The sequence below is a fragment of the Gorilla gorilla genome, chromosome 1 (genome assembly GCF_029281585.2).
Source record: "Gorilla gorilla gorilla isolate KB3781 chromosome 1, NHGRI_mGorGor1-v2.1_pri, whole genome shotgun sequence".
Classification (NCBI taxonomy): Eukaryota; Metazoa; Chordata; class Mammalia; order Primates; family Hominidae; genus Gorilla; species Gorilla gorilla.
Window position 1 is genome coordinate 102,448,395 of NC_073224.2, and position 17,210 is coordinate 102,465,604.

The window sequence follows — 17,210 nt, forward strand, 5'->3', positions numbered from 1 at the left end:
GCAGGAGGATGGTTTGAGCCCCGGAGGCAGAGATTGCAGTCAGCTGAGACTATGTATGCCACTATACTCCAGCCTGGGTGATAGAGTGATACTGTCTCAAAATCAAAACAAAATAAACAAACAAAAACAAATACAGTCACATAGGGGTTATGACTTCAACATATGAATTGGGGGGGGATACAATTTATTTCATAGCACAGCCTTATTTATCTAAAGATTTATTTTGACACACCTAGCTTACTTGAACTTTGATGCTTGTAGCATTCTTCTGTATCTATACATCAAATATTAAAAACCAAATCAAAATTTTGATATCAAAAAGTTTTCAGCCCAGCATGGTAGTACAAACCTGTAATCCTAGCTACTTAGGATGATGAGGTGGGAGGATTGCTTGAGGCCAGGAGTTGGAGAACAGACTGGGCAACATAGCAAGACCCCATCCTGAAAAAAAAACAACTTTTTAAATTAGAAGAATAAGAATTAAGCTATTCTGTCATATAACAGGTTTCCTCATTTATGAATACATACCCTGCCTTTGATTCCCTTGCCTGTCATTGGCCACTGGCCCAGTGGAGACTTAGCACCATGATATGAGATGATACTTCAGACTTCTTGATAAATCATGCTAGAATTCCCACGCGGTTCAAGGGTCTACATCCCACTACGTCCCTCCCTTATGCTATTACCAGAAAGGGGTCCCAATCCGGACCCCAACAGAGGGTTCTTAGATCTCGAGAAAGAAAGATTTTGAGGCAAATCAATAGAGTAAAGTGAAAGCAAGTTTATTAAGAAAGTAAAGGAATAGGCCAGGCACCATGGCTCATGCCTGTTATCCCAGCACTTTGGGAGGCTGAGGAGGGCTGATCATTCGAGCTCAGGAGCTTGAGACCAGCCTGGGCAACATGGCGAAACCCTGACTCTAGTAAAAATACAAAAATTACCCAGGTATAATGGTTCATTCCTATAATCCCATTTACTTGGGAGGCTGACACACAAGAATCGCTTGAACCCAGAAGGCAGAGGTTGCAGTAAGGGGTTGCAGTGAGATGACACCACTGCACTCCAGCCTGGGTGACAGAGTGAGACTCTGTTTCAAAAAAAAAAAAAAAGAAAGTAAAAGAATAAAAGAATGGCTATTCCATAGGTAGAGCAGTGGCATGGGCTGCTCAACTGATAATATGATTTGGCTGTGTCCCCACCCAAATCTCATCTTGTAGTTCCCATAATCTCCACTTGTTATGGGAGGGACCTGGTGGGAGGTAATTGATCATGGAGGCAGTTTCCCCTATTCTATTCTCATGATAGTAAGTACTCACAAGATCTGATGGTTTTATAAGGGGCTTCCCCCTTCGCTGGGCTCTCATTCTTGCCCTGGCTGCCACCATGTGAAGAAGGACATGTTTGCTTCCCCATCTGCAATGATTGTAAGTTTTCTGAGGCCTCCCCAGCCATGCTGAACTGTGGGTCAATTAAACCTCTTTCCTTTATAAATTACCCAGTCCTGGGTATGTCTTTATTAGCAACATGAGAACAGACTAATCAAGTAACAATTGATTATACTTATAGTTACTTCTTGGTTATGTGCTAAACAGGGGGTGGATTATTCATGAGTTTTCCGGGAAAGGGTGGGCAATTCCTGGGACTGAGGGGAGTGTTCCTCCCCTTTTTTTACCATATAGGGTAACTTCCAGACATTGCCATGGCATTTGTAAACTGTCATGGCGCAGGTGGGAATGTCTTTTAGCATGCTAATAATTAGCACATAATGAGCAGTGAGGACAACCGGAGATCACTTGTGTCACCATCTTGGTTTTGGTGGCTTTTGGCTGGCTTCTTTACTGCATCCTATTTTATCAGCAAGGTCTTTGTGACCTGTATCTTGTGCTGACCTCCTAGCTCATCCTATAACTAAGAATGTCTGATCTCCTGGAAATGCAGCCCAGTAGGTCTCAGCCTTATGTTACCCAGACCCTATTCAAGATGGAGTTGCTCTGGTTCAAATGCCTCTGACAATACCACCCAAACTCAGACAAGAAAGGCTACTGATGCAGGCTGATCTAGGGAGCTCCCCTCACCACCACCACCATGAGCCCTCTTCTGGCCATACCCCTCCCATAAAATGATGAGTCAAAGGGGCCGACTGGACTTGCCCAGCTGGAGCCCACACTGCCTTCTTCTAGACCAGCACACTCAAATTGTGGCCCTTGAACTGCTGCCATTCAACAGATGGCTTGTTACTGGACCACAATGAGCCAAGTATAGAAATGAAAAGCAGCAGAGGCTAGGCGCTGTGGCTCACGCCTGTAATCCCAGCACTTTGGGAGGCCGAGGCTGGCGGATCGCCTGAGGTCGGGAGTTTGAGACCAGACTGACCAGTAGAAACCCTGTCTCTATTAAAAATGCAAAATTAGCCAGGCATGGTGGCACATGCCTGTAATCGCAGCTACCCGGGAGGCTGAGGCTGGAGAATTTCTTGAACCCGGGAGGCGGAGGTTGCAGTGAGCTGAGATAGTGCCATTGCACTCCAGCCTGGGCAACAAGAGCAAAACTCCGTCTCAAAAAACAAAAAAAAAGAAAGAAATGAAAAGCAGTAGGGCACTGGGCACAGTGGCTCACTCCTGTAATGCCAGCACTTTGGGAGGCTGAGGCATGCAGATCACCTGAGGTTGGGAGTTCAAGACCAGCCTGACCAACATGGAGAAATCTCTTCTCTACTAAAAATACAAAAAACTTAGCCGGCCACGGTGGCCCATGCTTGTAATCCCAGCTATTCAGGAGGCTGAGGCAGGAGAATCGCTTGAACCCGAGAGGCAGAGGTTGCAGTGAGCAGAGATCGCACCATTGCTCTCCAGCCTGGGTAACAAGAGTGAAACTCCATCTCAAAAAAAAAGAAAGAAAAGAAAAGCAGCAGGGTGCAGTGGCTCACGCCTGTAATCCCAGCACTCTGGGAGGCTGAGGCAGGTGGATCACATGAGATCAGGAGTTCGAGACCAGCCTGGCCAACATGGCAAAACCCCGTCTCTATTAAAAATACAAAAATTAGGCCAGGTGCGGTGGCTCACACCTGTAATCACAGCACTTTGGGAGGCTGAGGCGGGCGGATCACAAAATCAGGAGATCGAGACCATCCTGACTAACACAGTGAAACCCCATCTCTACTAAAAATACAAAAAATTACCCGGGTGTGTTGGTGGGCGCCTGTAGTCCCAGCTACTCGGGAGGCTGAGGCAGGAGAATCGCTTGAACCCAGGAGGTGGAGGTTGCAGTGAGCCGAGATTGTGCCACTGCACTCCAGCCTGGGTGCAAGAGGGAGACTCCGTCTCAAAAAAAAAAAAAAAAAAATGAAATGAAATGAAATGAAAAACCAAGCATTTAGAAACTTTTATCACAATTTTACTTTGCTGCAACATCCAAGCTCCTGATCATTTTCCATTTTCCAGGAATTTGTTTTCATTGTATTTTATAAAAGTATCAGCCAGCCTATCACAGATTGGAAATTTTATTTATTTATTTACTTTTCAAGAAGGGAAAGAAAGGCTGGGCACGGTGGCTCACACCTGTAATCCCAGCACTTTGGGAGGCTGAGGTGGGCAGATCACTTGAGGTCAGGAGTTTGAAACCAGCCTGGCAAACATGGCAAAACCCCATCTCTACTAAAAATACAAAAATTAGCTTGGTGTAGTGGCACACACCTGTAATCCCAGCTACCTAGGAGGCTAAGGCAGGAGAATTGTTTGAATCCAGGAGGCGGAGGTTGCAGTGAGCCAAGATAGCGCCACTACACTCCAGCCTGGGTGACAGAGTGAGACTCCATCTCAAAAAAAAAAAAAAGGAAAGAAATTTAACAGATTGGAAACTTTAAAAGCTGGTTATTCACCTGAAGCACTGTTCTAGACTCTGGCATTTTTCTATCCAAATGGTGTTGAGTTCATTTCCAAGGTCTCTGCAGCCTTCTGCTTCAGGTATTCTCTGGCAAGCAGACCCATCTGCCAGTGTGCACACCTGGCTCCAGTAAGTGGCCAGGAACAGCTGTTTGCAGGGGTGCAGGTGGAACTTGGACTTGTGTGCTGGGGTGCGCTGCAGAAGCAAGGACCCTCACAGTGTAGAATGGGACAGGGAGGGAAGTGGGAAGAGGAGGGGCAGGCTGGGGGCTGGGAGGCCAAAGGGGCAGGTTCTAAATTTAAACCTGACATTCCAAGTTGTTAGGAAGATATATCTGTCAAGGTAGGAAGACACAGCCTACTTTGATCTCATAACTCCTCTGTACTCAGACACGTGGTACGTGGGCCTCCATTTGCTACTTGCCCTGAGTCCCATGAACATTCACGGCAGGGCTGCCTGAAGCATCCCTAGGTGAACAGCTGAGGAGCCTATTAAACTGCATGCACTTTGTAAAAGCACATAAGCATTTCATCACATGGCTTCACTGGATTTTCAGAGGTGAACCTGAGCCAAAAGTATGAAGAACCGCAGTCCCAGACATTGCAGAAAACATGACAGGGCAAGCTGGCCGGTTCTACTATGCTGGATCCAAAGCCGGGGTCCAAGGTTGTCTCACCCACTTCTTTGTGTGAGGGTAGACCTAGAGAACAGCCAGCATCTGGGGGTACTAAGGATGTCGCCTATAGTCTTCTGGTATCCTTTGTACCTCCACAGAATAGACTTTCTGCGTTTCTAGAAATCTTCCCTTCCCCTGCAGAGGAGAATCAACCCCCAGGCCCAAACTGCTGCATGTTTGCTTCCAGCCCCAGCGGTTCTCCAGGTGTTGTAGAAGCAGCCACTCAGCTGTGCAGCTGCCTGCCTTCCGCCCCGGGGCTGTCCCTCCCTGCGTGGGGAGCCCAGGCACAGCAGCAGGCGCCCAGAAGGTTCTGGCAGAAGTGCTGCACCCAAGGTAGTGGGGGACCAGGAAGAGGTGCACCCCCAGCTTGTAGCTGTGCACTGAGGGGCTGCGAGTGAAATGAAGAGTGGCCCATGAGGAAGGAGTGGAGAGTGGGACATGGTCCTTTCCTTCCACCTGTCACCCCCTCCTCACCTCCTGCCTGCCCTTGAGTAAACCTGGGCATCCTCTCCTCCTTGCCCCAGTCCTGGAGCCCACACATGTCCCTGCTGGGCCCCGGGGGGCCGAAAACCCGGCTTAGGCTTCCCTGTCCTATTCCCAGTGGCAGGATGGAAGATTTCTGCAGAATTTCCAGCCCAGGCCAAACTCAGGCTAGGCTGGAGGAACTCCCTCTTTCTGTGTCCAAAAACACTCCTTTCTTAAGAGGAGACACTCCATCACGTTTTGGAGAGAGAGAGAGAGAGAGAGAGAGAGAGAGAGAGAGAGAGGGAAAGTGTGTGTGTGTTTTGTTTTGTTATTTTATTTTTTTAGAAGGAGACTCACTCTGTCGCCCAGGCTGGAGTATAGTGGCGCGATCTCTGCTCACTGCAACCTCTGCCTCCTGGGTTCAAGCCATTCTCCTGCCTCAGCCTCCTGAGTAGCTGAGATTACAGGGGCGCGCCAGGACACCCGGCTAATTTTTGTATTTTTAGTAGAGACAGGGTTTCACTATGTTGGCCAGACTGGTCTCGAACTCCTGGCCTCAGGCGATCTGCCCACCTTGGCCTCCCAAAGTGCTGGGGTTACAGGCATGAGCCACCATGCCGGGCCACTGTGTGTGTGTGTGTGTGTGTGTGTGTGTGTGTGTGTGTGTGTTTTGTTTTTTGGTTTTTTTAGATGGAGTTTCACTCTTGTTGCCCAGGCTAGAGTGCAACGGCCTGATCTCAGCTCAATGCAACCTCCGCCTCCCAGGTTCAAGTAATTCTCCTGCCTCAGCCTCCTGAGTAGCTGGGATTACAGGCGTCTGCCCCCATGCCCAGCTAATTTGTTGTATTTTTCGTATAGACAGGGTGAAGCCATTTTAGTCAGGCTGGTCTTGAACTCCTGACCTCAGATGATCCACCCGCCTTGGCCTCCCAAAGTGCTGGGATTACAGGCGTGAGCCACTGCGCCCAGCCCAGTGTGTGTTTTAATAGACTAGTATTGGGAAAGACTTCCCTCTCTCAGCCCGGCAAGATAAGTCTACACCCTCCCCAGGCGGGTGTCCAGCAGGGCAGCTCCCAGCAACTCACTGAGAACTGGAAAGTTTCCAGGAAGGGTTGGAAGGGTCAGACAGGTCATGTTTCTCACTGGGGTCAGGACACAGTCCTTCAAGATAGGACACTGGAGCAGAGATAAGCGGGAGAACTCAGCTCCTTCCTTCAGCCGCAGAGCCCAGTGTTTAGTGCATCTCCATCAATGGCTTGCTTCCTCTGAAGTAGAGACTGCAGTGGGTAGTCCTGGTGCTTTATCAGTGAGTCCCTCCCTCATGCTCTGCAGGGTGGCTACAGTGGGAGGCTGCAGCTGCCTACCTAATCTGAGCACTCTGGTCTCTCCAGTTTCTCTTTTGGGGCCAAGGAAAGTGATATTGAACCTTTGTGGCAGAATTTCTTTGTGTTTTGAGTCCCAACCTAGATGGCCCCGCTTTGGGGACAGAAATATGGCTGTCGTGACCCTGCCTGGGTCACAATCACTGGGAAACAGTGGCTCAGGACATTGCAGCTTAACCATTTCATGCTCCACATCAAAGAAGATGAAATATATGATTTACAGTGTGGTGGCCCCAGAGCAGAGGTTGTAGGGTTTTCTCCAGGACATGTGTGTCTGGCTTTGGTGACTGGTGAGATCGCGTGCTGCTCACTGAAATAGAGGATGCGGGAGGAGCAACAGGTGTTGGGAAAAACAATGTTCAGTGTGGGGTATGTTGAATAACAGGTGGTGGCGGGTCGTCCTAGTGGAGAGGTCCAATGGATAATTGAATACAAGGGTCTGGAGCGTGGAGTGGAAGGAAGAAGTCCAATCTAGAGGTGAACAATGGTGACTCTCCATTTAATTGTTAAATCTTATTTGTTTAAACAAATCTTATTTAAACCATGGGTTTGCATGGGGACCTTCAAGGACCCTGCACAGACGAGAAAAGCTCAGAGCCAAGTATGGAGTCCTGGGGCATGGTGGGAAGAAGAACAGAGGAAGGAGCTCCAAGGAAGGAGACAGAAGGATCAACCAGAGAGGCAGCAGTTAAACCAAGAGAAAGTGGAACAAAGTCAGCAGAGGGCAGAGTTTCAAGGAGAAGGCAGCCAACACAGTCAAATGACTAAGAGATTGCAAGTCAGATCAGACCTGGAAATGCCTTCTGGACTTGGCCAACATGAAGGTCAAAGGTGATTTTAGTGAAAGCATTTCAGGGACTGGTGAAGGAGATGCCAGATTACAGGCAGTGGAAGAGATAACAGAGAGGCTAATGGGAGGGACACAGACCACAACAGAGTTGATAGGGGTTAGGGGTCGGGTGAGGGGGAAGAAAACTGAGCAGGCTAATTTGGGGAAGGAAAGAATCAACGGAGAGGGAAATGAAGGCAGGGTCAAGAGAAGGTCCTGGTGAAGGACAATGGAAGGTGCAGTGGTGGGAGGAGGGGAGGGGCGGGGCCACAGGGAGCAGGACAGGAGGGTCCAGCCTCCCTAGGCAGGGGAAAGGAAACGGGAAGGCCGCGTGCCTGTGCGCAGTGAGATTTGTAGGTGAGAGGAAAGCCGCAGAAGTTATTTGCTCCGTGAAGTAGGAGGCAGCACCATCTGCTGAGGGCAGGGTGGGAGGCGGTGGCAGGAGTTGAGGGAGGGGCAGGAGAATGAGGTTCCCCGCGTCTCCTCGCCGTGCAGAGGCGCCTGCGGAGGGAGCCCGGGCAGCTGCCGCTCCTCTTGCTCCGTGGTTGTGTGCTGCCCTTCAGCATTCCACAGCTCACCCTGGGAGACGCTGGCCTGACCTAAGGCTGGAATGTTCCAGGGCAAAGCGACGAGTACCAGACCACGTGCTCCGGGCTGGATTGGGAAGCAAGTAAGGGTCCACATATGGAAGCAAGCGACCAGGAGGAAAGGGAGGGGCCGTAGTTTTCGCTGGGAGCACAGATGGAAGGGGGAAGAACTGAAGAATATGGATGGCCAAATGCTGAATGAATTGGGAGAGTTCAGAGGTGGAGCTCCTCCCGACGGCAGTGGGCGCCCATGGGTGTGTGCTGCTTTAGCGGAGTGGAGAGGAACGCCCTTGGAGATAAGCAGGCTCAGTGGAACAAAGCTGCGGTATCGGACAGACTTCACCTCCACGCACTCAGAAAAGGCACTAGGACGATGGGGACCTAGGGGCTGGAAGCCACTCCCACAGGAGCCCAGGTGCTCAGTCAGCGCAGGGAAGGAAGACCAGAGATGCCTGCGGCAGAGGGGAGAAAACGGGGAGCCCGAGTGCCCGGAGCCTCCGTGGAGGCGTGTGTCTATATCGCGACGGAGAAAACGCGTCCCCAAGAGGCAATGAAAGTTAAAATGACATTGGCCCTGCCCCTCAGACACACCTAGTAGGATCCTGGGTGCAGGAGAGCCAGGGTCAGCGAGAGGAGCCAGGGTCAGCGAGAGGAGCCAGGGAAGACATTCCCAGTGGCTGAACAGACCCCCAGCGGGAGGCCAGCGCAGTGCTGAAGACCTGTCTTGTGGGAGGGGTGGACTTGGGGGCCTCACCAGCCTCAAGGGATTAAGGCTTCTTTCTGTGTTTCGGGGGTGGGGGCACTGAAGCCAGATGCCACTTGCTGCCCGAAGCTCAGGGTTCCAGACAGACCTCAAAGAAAGGCTTGTGTGGACTGGACAGCCTCTCCCTGGGTGGAGGTGGGTGTCAGGTGGTGTTCCTGGCGGTCTGTGGCGGGATTCCCGCCGGGGGCCGTTTCTCCTGAAGAGGGAAACAGATCTTATCTTCACATCTTCCCCCCATACACCCTCCGCTCCCCAACCCTTTTTTTTTTAAAAAAAAATACAGGCGGGGTCTCCCCATGTTGCCCAGGCTGGTCTTGAATTCCTGGGCTGGGCTCAAGTGATCCTCCTGCCTCAGCCTCCCAAAATGCTGGGATTACAGGCATTGAGCCACCACACCCAGTCTACGTTTTTGAGAAGTAAGGATTGTTCCATAACTGAAGACTGGCTGGGTCAGGGGGAAATCAGCCTGCGGGTGGGGCTGGATCATGCTGATATTGGCCATCGGCGGAGGAAGCTATACTTCTTTCTCAGGGCCAGCACTAACCCTGGCCCTGACTCCTAGGACCCCATCCTCATCCGCCCTCCCTTCCCTGGAGGAAAGCTCCCTTTAATATAAGACTTTAGCTTCCTTGATACTCACTTGAGAAGCCAGGAAGATGTGAGGCATGCGGAAAAGCGCAGAGTTAAAAAACAAAACCTTACAATATTTACCAGGTACTTTCCCTACACACACATCCATCTGGCGTGTGTTAGGGATGACAGGTTGGCCTGCGTTTGGAGAAAGGTAAACAGCTCAAGGTCCTAGGCACCCAGCCAAAGTCCATACGATATGCCGCTCAGTACCACCCACTGCCCCGTCTTCATCTTCAGCTGAAACTCAGATCCCGGGAGGTCTGCAAATGGATGAGGTGCTATCCCACACCAGTCAGATTCCAATTTGTCCAAGAGATCCCAGATCTACCCACTCAATTACATTTAAGAGACAGTTTCTGTCTTTACTTTCACCACCAGTCTTGGTTAAACATCAGAAAAGAGACAAATTACACACTTCTCAGAAATTGAAATTTTATAAAAAGGCATTTTTCTCTTATATCCATAAAATGATATAATTTTTGCAAGTATAGAAATGTGTCATAAATTATAATGTTCCTTAATTACAGCTCAATGCAACTTGGTACTTTCTTCCCTCCCTAAAAAATGAGAGAGAACCAAAAAATAATATATATATATAACTGTATATATATATTTATATAATATAGACAAACAAAATATGAAAAAAAATCATTTCCTCTTTGGTATAAAAATCAGACTCTCACCTTGAGAGACACACAGACAGACATGATACTGGGTTTGTAAACTGTGTGGCCAAAAGGGATTTCCCTGCCAAGACTTCCCCTCTCCCATTCCCTGCCCACCCGCCCCCACCTCACTGCAGCCCATCCAGTTCCTTTGGGGCTCCCACATGGAACATTTAAAATCCCCCTACACACTCCCAGCTCCACACCATTCCTGAAGTATCCCCCGACCCACTATCAAAGAAGAGGAAAGGATTCTTCTCAAGGCTGATTAGGTAGCGACTAACTTGGGAAATGCCTTATTTAGGGAATAGCTTCATAGGTGTGGATGAAGTAAAGGACAGGCTGTGGCCAAACTCCGACAGTGTCCCATCCAGACCAAGCCAGGCACTGGCCTGGGCCTGGTTTTGCCCTTCTCCTCCTCTACTACCCGGCACAAGGACTCCACCACCTCTTGCCAGAGGCTGGGCCTGAGGGGCGGGGCTCCTTGCTTACTGAAGAAGGGAGCAGAGAGGCCGATTCCCGTTCCAGCCTCATCTCAGGTGCACAGCTTCCCCCTGCAGCCCCACCACAGGGCCCTGGGGTGTAGACGCAAGAAAGCACCAGATGGGGAGGCAAAGGGAGGTCAAAAGGGAGTCTGCCAATAAACTTGGGTTTAAATTTAAAATTAAAGAAAACTACCCCTCCCTGAGCTGGGTGCGGTGGCTCACGCCTGTAATCTCAGCACTTTGGGAGGTTGAGGTGGGCAGGTCACGAGGTCAGGAGTTCGAGACTAGCCTGGCCAACATGGTGAAACATCTCTACTAAAAATACAAAAATTAACCAAGCGTGGTGGTGTGTGCCTGTAATCCCAGCTACTCAGGAGGCTGAGGCAGGAGAATCGCTTGAACCCAGGAGGTGGAGGTTGCAGTGAGCTGAGATTGTGCCATTGCACTCTTGCTTAGGTGACAAGAGTGAGACTCCATCTCAAAAAAAAAAAAAAAAGAAAAAAAGAAAAAGAAAAAAGAAAAGAAAACTACTCCTCCCCACTGACCAAATTTCAGACCCAGCTTTAGCTCACTAAGGATTTGGGGGCCACTTTCCTAGGCTCCAGCCCAAGGCCAGCAGGACTAAGGAATCCAGGAATTGATATGTGTGTGTGTTGGGGGCAGAGGGCAGCACTTTACTCTCAAGGTGAGGAAGCAGACAGGACCAAACCCTCCTTTACACTCTCCCACTACCCTCTGCTCATGGGTACCTCCCTCCCTGGTCAGCTCCTCTGTCCCACAGAGCACTGGTCACTGCAGGCAGAGCCGACATGGATCCTCCCAAACCACCCCACAGCCGGCCAGGCTGTGGCATCCCAGTGTGTGCCAGCCTCCTTTTCCCAGGAGAGTTAAGACACCAACCACAACATAAACGTCACATAAAAGCCTCCTCCACTTGCCAAATAAAAAAAGACAAAACCAAACTGGACACAACACAAATCAAGGAGAGACATACACGATGTGAGGGGCCGAGGCCCCTGCAGGTCTCTGGCTTCCCGGCATGGTACATTCTTATGTAATTCAGGAACAGAGGCACTAGGGCCCCTCTGGGGAGTAGGAGTAAAAAAATAAGATTATAGTCTCCCTGTGGGTCCCAGGCAGGGCAGGGGCAGACGCAATCTCTCACAGTTTTTTCTTGTTTTTGGTTCCACTTCTGGTCCCCGAGTGGGGCTGGCTCCCCGTGCCTCAGCCTCTGCTCTGCCCTTGGGCCTGCTCCCTCTAGCTCCCCAGCTGGTGGAAGGGCCTACAGCTGGGAACAGATGTCCCAGCCATGTATGGTGGGACCAGCAGGACAGAGTCTACCGGGGGGACGGGAGGCAAGGAATGAGGACCAGCAGTTCCGAGACGCTGTTCCCTCAGTGACTGGCCAGCCCTGGGTGCTCTGGTCACTGGCACAGGGCATCCATCCTCGGCCTTCAGCCCTTGAGGGGCTTGTCGGCCCCGCCACTGGGGCTACTGGCACTGTCACTCTTCTTCCTGCGCAGGCTCTCAATCCAGCTGGAGCTGGAGCGGGTGGTGAAGCTGGAGAGCGCGAGAGAGCTCAGCCGCATGTTCTTGCCAGACATGATGAGCTCCCCGAAGCCCTCCTGATGGGAGAAGGCATAGCCGGAGCGCCGGGAGCCAGTGCGGCCAACCCGCCGCATGCAGCGGTGCTGGGCCTTCTGCTTCTTCCTCACGAGCTGTGTGTAGCGGACCTGCAGAGGGGCACAGGGAAGAGCCCTCTGTCAGCGTGGAGGTGTCAGATATCGCCAAGGAGAAGGGACCCACAGCACCTGGGACCAGGCTGACGCAGAGGCCTCTGTGGCCAGCTGCACAGGGTGTCTGTCCCCAGGAAGAACAGATAAGCACCAACACACCGAACAGCCACATGGCCCCACAGAGCCCCCCAGTGTTCACACGAGGCCTTTCCAGCCACCCCATCTCTGCCTCCCACAGCAGGTAGCCCGGCTTCTCACCGTGTCGGAGAGATCCGGCTTCAGGTTGAGCCTGAGGAATCGGAAGGCAACCACGGGCATGATGCAGACGACCGTGGTGAGCACAATGGTCAGCCACACCGTGGGCTGGGCCAAGGTGTTCTGGGCATTCCCTGGGGATGAAGAGGAGTCAGTGGCCTTGGGAGTCACGAGGCAGACATTCCCCGTTCCCATTTCTGGCAGCTCCACTTCCCTACTCTCAAAGCCTAAGTCACCTCTGGCTTCCCGCTTCTCCAGGCTCACCCTCCAAATGTAAATCTCCAAATTTAGCTCCAAACTCCCCCAAAGCTCCAGACCTGCTGCTTCAACTGCCACACTTGACATACCAGGCATCTTGAATTTCCCGTGGCCCAAACTCAACTATTGTTTCCTTTCCCCAAATCTGATCCTGGTCTTTCTCAACTCAGGAAATGCCATAACCCATTCAGTTGCTCCAACTAAAAACCCTGCAATGGATCTTCTTGATTCATTTCTGTAAAAATTTTTTTTTAATTTCTGTTTTTTTTGTTGTTGTTTTTTATCTTAATTCATTTCTCTCTCTTCTTTGGACCCCACATTCAATCTGTTGGTTCCATTTTTTTTTTTTTTTTTTGAGACAGAGTTTTGCTCTTGCCCAGGCTGGAGTGCAATGGCACGATCTCGGCTCACCACAACCTCCACCTCCCAGGTTCAAGCGATTCTCCTGCCTCAGCCTTCCCAAGTAGCTGGGATTACAGGCATGTGCCACCAAGTCCGGCTAATTTTGTATTTTTAGTAGAGATGGGGTTTCTCCATGTGGGTCAGGCTGTTCTCGAACTCCCAACCTCAGGTGATCCGCCTACCTTGGCCTCCCAAAGTGCTGGGATTATAGGCTTCAGCCACCGCGCCCGGCCTGTTGGTTCCATTTTCAAAACATCTCTGGAATCCCACGGCCTTTTACTCTATTCCGAGCCCTCATTAGGCTCACCTGGTGACTGCTCTCACCTCCTAACTAGTCTCCCATTTCCACCCTTGCCCCCTACACTTTATTATCCACGAAACTGTAAGAGCGGCCCTTTAAAAACGTAAGTAAGCTTCTGGTATTTCTCTGCTCAAAGCCCTCCAATGGCTTCCTCTCACATTTAGATTAAAATTCAAAAACTCAAAGTTCTTCCTCTGACCCATAAGGGCTTAAATAATCCTGACTCATTCCACACCCCCACCCTCCAACTCATTTCCTCCACTCCTCCCCAGCTCCACGTGCAGAAGACCTCCTCCCAGGCCAGGGCTGAAGGCCTTTATATTGCTGTTTCCTCTTCCTGGATTGACAGTTCCCAGAGAGCAACATGGCAGGCTTCCTTTCCCTTTATTCAGATTTCTCTGTGCTAGCAGGGCACGGTGGCTCACACCTGTAATCCCAGCACTTTGGGAGGCCGAGGTGAGTGGATCACCTGAGGTCAGGAGTTCAAGACCAGCCTGGCCAACATGGTGAAACCCTATCTCTACTAAAAATACAAAAATTAGCCAGGCTTGGTGGCGTGTGCCTGTAATCCCAGCTACTCAGGAGGCTGAGGCATGAGAATCGCTTGAACCCAGGAGGCAGAGGCTGCAGTGAGTCGAAGGCTGCAGTGAGCCGAGATCGCACCACTGCACTCCAGCCTGGGCAAGACTCCTTCTCGAAAATAAATAAATAAATAAATAAAATAAACAGAATACTTGGCACATAAGAAATGTTGAATGTGCAGATTAGCTGACGGTCCTGTTAGTCCCGGAACAGCTGTGATTCCTCACCGATTCAAGGAGGCCACGGGGACTTACCCACAAACCGGAACTGGTTGGGAAACATGTCGAAGAGCCCATTGCTGTGCATGGCAAAGAGGATGGCAAAGTAAACAGCAAGGCTTCCCCAGATGAAGAAGTGGTTAATGGCCGTCCAGTAGCCTGTGTCCAGCCCAATCTGCAGAAAGTAGGCATAGTCAGGCAGGCGCATGCCCTAAAAGCCCCTTCCCCCAGAAACAGAACTGTGGTGCCCAGGGCAGCCCCAGGGACAGAAGCCTCACTCCTTCCAGAGAAGAGGGGAGTTCCTGGATGGCCTCATACCTGCACGCTAACCACAATGACCAAGGATGTGGCCACAGTGACTGCAAAGGACTGGTAGTCAGCCAGCTGAGTGCCATCATCCCGGGTGGCATCGGCAAACACCCCGTAGGGAATGAAGAACATGAGCACGGAGGTGTAGATGCCCTGGGCGATGCAGATGAAGAACTCCCGCTTGTTGAAGAGAAGGTTCAGCTGGCCTGGCTCATACAGCTTAGGGTACTCCATGCTCCGCTGCTCGGGGACATCCTGTGTGGGAGGACCATGTAGCATAGGGGGCCTCAGAGGTTGCCGTTTTGACCCTGGATGACCAAGGGCAGACTCTGACTCTGTCCCTGCCTCCTCCTTTCCAAAGTCTTTGGCAGCTAGAACCAACCTCAAGCCAGCTACCCCCAGACTAACTTAGTTCAGCAACCCAAGAGAGTTCTAGATCAGCTGCAGCCAGGAGGGAGAACCAGCCACACCTTCCCCAGCTGAAAGAACTGCCTTCCCAGTGGCCACAGGAAATGGGCACAAGTGTCACACACCACGTCTATGTGACTCCTTCAAGCAGTGACCTTCCCCGCATCCCATCTGATCATCAAACTCCCCCATACCTGATCAAAGACCCCCATAGCCAGGACTGGCAGGGAGGTGTACACGATGTTATACAGGGTGATGAAATACTGGTCATAGACGGTCTGGAAGAGAACAGGGAGCAAGGGAGCATGCAACCTTTCTTTGCTACACATCAGGCACAGGAAGACAGCTGATGTCACATACAGAGAACCCTAAGAAATTTTCTGAGGCTCCTTCTCTCCTCCTTCAATAAGCATTTTTTAAGAGTATGTACCAGAAAATAGCTAGGCCCTGGGGGACTGAGTGATAAACAAGACAGATAGAACCTCTGCCCTCAGGTTTACAGATTTGCACAACAGTGGACTGGGAACATTTATTACCTGGGCTGAGAAGCCACAGAAGAAGCCAAACCAGAAGTGGACCATGGTGAAAGCAAAGTTTTTGTAGAAGAAATAGCAAAGAAACTTGCACATTCGCAGGTAGGACCAGCGCCCATGCACCAGCAGGAGGCGCTGCAGGAACTTGAACTGGGAGAAGGAGTAATCGGAGGCCAAGACAGCCTGGATCCCTTCCTGCCCACTGATCCCCACACCAATGTGAGCAGCTGCAGAGACAAGAGATGACAAGAGGGTGAAGATGGCCACCGGCCACACACTTTAGAGCCTACCAAGTTACAACCCCCTTCCCGTCATTCTTCTGCAGTCCAGAGACCTCAGTGGGCCCCTCCCCAGCCTCAAGCCCAGCCTACACACCTGCACAGCCCACACTCACTTTTGATCATGCTGACATCATTGGCTCCGTCTCCAATGGCAAGCGTCACAGCCTTCTTGTACTTCTTGACCAGTTCTACCACCTGTGCCTTCTGCAAGGGGGTCACCCGGCAGCAGATGACAGCTCTGCAGGCACACGCCGTCTCCAGAAACTCCAGCTCCATGTCTGCCTCCAGTGCGTGGGCCTGGAGCACAGAGAAACCTGAGAGAGCCAGTCTTTCCAGGAGACACCTGGGAGTCTCAGCTCCTCCCAGTCCCCTTTGAGACCAGAGTCTTCTCTGAAATCAGGGGAAATTAGAACAAGATATAAAAGCCCTGGACAGAAGTGCTCACTGGAAAGATACTGCCCAAGCTAAGGATAGCGATGCCTACCAGGCTGTGACCATTGATGACCAGGGCGTACTCCCCAGCAACGGCCTCCAGGACAGAAGTTAGCTTGGAAGAAGAAAGCTTGTCCTGGTAGGTGAAGCCGTTGCCTACGGAGCGGGATGAGTCCATCATCTTCTCCCGGGCTTTCCTGTCGAGGTGGAAATGATACGGTTGTGGTCTTCCAGAACGGCAGTGGGGAGCAGGGATTCAAGTCTAAACGGTCCAGAAACCCCCGCCTGAGCCCTGGGCACAACGCACAGCACCGCCTCCCCTGGGCTTCTTGTTTACCTGAGCTCCTCCCGCACCTCCAGGACAGTATGGCCAGTGACTATGAAAACCTCGGTCATGTCATCCGTCAGCATCTTGCAGGAATAGCCGATGTTCACAGCCGTCTCTACCAAGAGAGAACGCAGGAGCTACGGACAGGCACCCAACAAGGTCAGCACACTCGCCTGCCTGATGTCCTTGGCTCCATGCAAGGGTCCAACAGGGCTACTGTCAGTTGCAACTGCCTCTGCCCTGCTGGGCTCTCACCTTGCTTGTCTCCGGTTAGCACCCAAATCTTGATGTTGGCCAGTGTCAGGAGGGCAATGGTCTCTGGAACCCCTTGCTGAAGTTTGTCCTCAATGGCCGTTGCACCCAGCAGCTGAAAATACCACAAGGATTCCTGGCACAAGAATCGCAGGCATGAGCCCTCCATGCCCATCCTTGGCCCGTCCCGCAGCCCGTACCATCATGTTGTTCTCAACCTCCTCATAGATGCTAGCCAGCCTGTCCTCCCGGCTGTCCGGGGCCAGGCTGGCCTGGAGGCGTCGCTCAGCCCACTCCTCGTAGTACTCTTCATCCAGATCCTTGTAGGCCAGCACCAGGGTCCTCAGCCCTTCCCCTGCGTACTCCTGGAGGCAGAGTGGAAAGGCATACCTGGGTAAGTCTGGAGAGCTAATGGACAGCATGAGGGCGACAATGAATAATCCTGCACTGTAGACTGGGCGTGTGCCACATTCCACAGTTAGGGACTGTCACCACATACACAAAAAGAGGTAACCATGGGAGCTGGCTGATGTGTTAACTTGTCTGAC

The 17,210-nt window shown here is 51.4% G+C and overlaps 1 protein-coding gene across 1 annotated transcript; it reads right to left on the reverse strand.

The window, feature by feature from the left end:
• Positions 1–9,632: 9,632 nt before the first annotated feature.
• Positions 9,633–16,768, reverse strand: LOC134756611 (phospholipid-transporting ATPase ID). Its single transcript, XM_063694675.1, has 10 exons — positions 16,666–16,768; positions 16,420–16,547; positions 16,135–16,279; positions 15,764–15,947; positions 15,373–15,596; positions 15,031–15,114; positions 14,438–14,683; positions 14,156–14,294; positions 12,362–12,492; positions 9,633–12,100 (listed from the first exon to the last, which is right to left on the reverse strand). The coding sequence occupies exons 2-10, from the start codon at positions 16,491–16,493 to the stop codon at positions 11,822–11,824; spliced, it is 1,506 nt and encodes a 501-aa protein (XP_063550745.1). The 5' UTR covers positions 16,494–16,547; positions 16,666–16,768; the 3' UTR covers positions 9,633–11,821.
• Between the last annotated feature and the right edge of the window lie 442 nt (positions 16,769–17,210).

What these genes read in the sequence shown, in the direction of transcription:
- LOC134756611 (XM_063694675.1), bottom strand. Translation starts at nt 16,493, where the DNA reads ATGCTGACGGATGACATGACCGAGGTTTTCATAGTCACTGGCCATACT. An exon ending in GAGGTGCGGGAGGAGCTCAG is followed by an intron (nt 16,280 to 16,419) that starts GTAAACAAGAAG and finishes CCACCTCGACAG; the next exon opens with GAAAGCCCGGGAGAAGATGA. An exon ending in CTATGGGGGTCTTTGATCAG is followed by an intron (nt 14,684 to 15,030) that starts GTATGGGGGAGT and finishes CCTCCCACACAG; the next exon opens with GATGTCCCCGAGCAGCGGAG.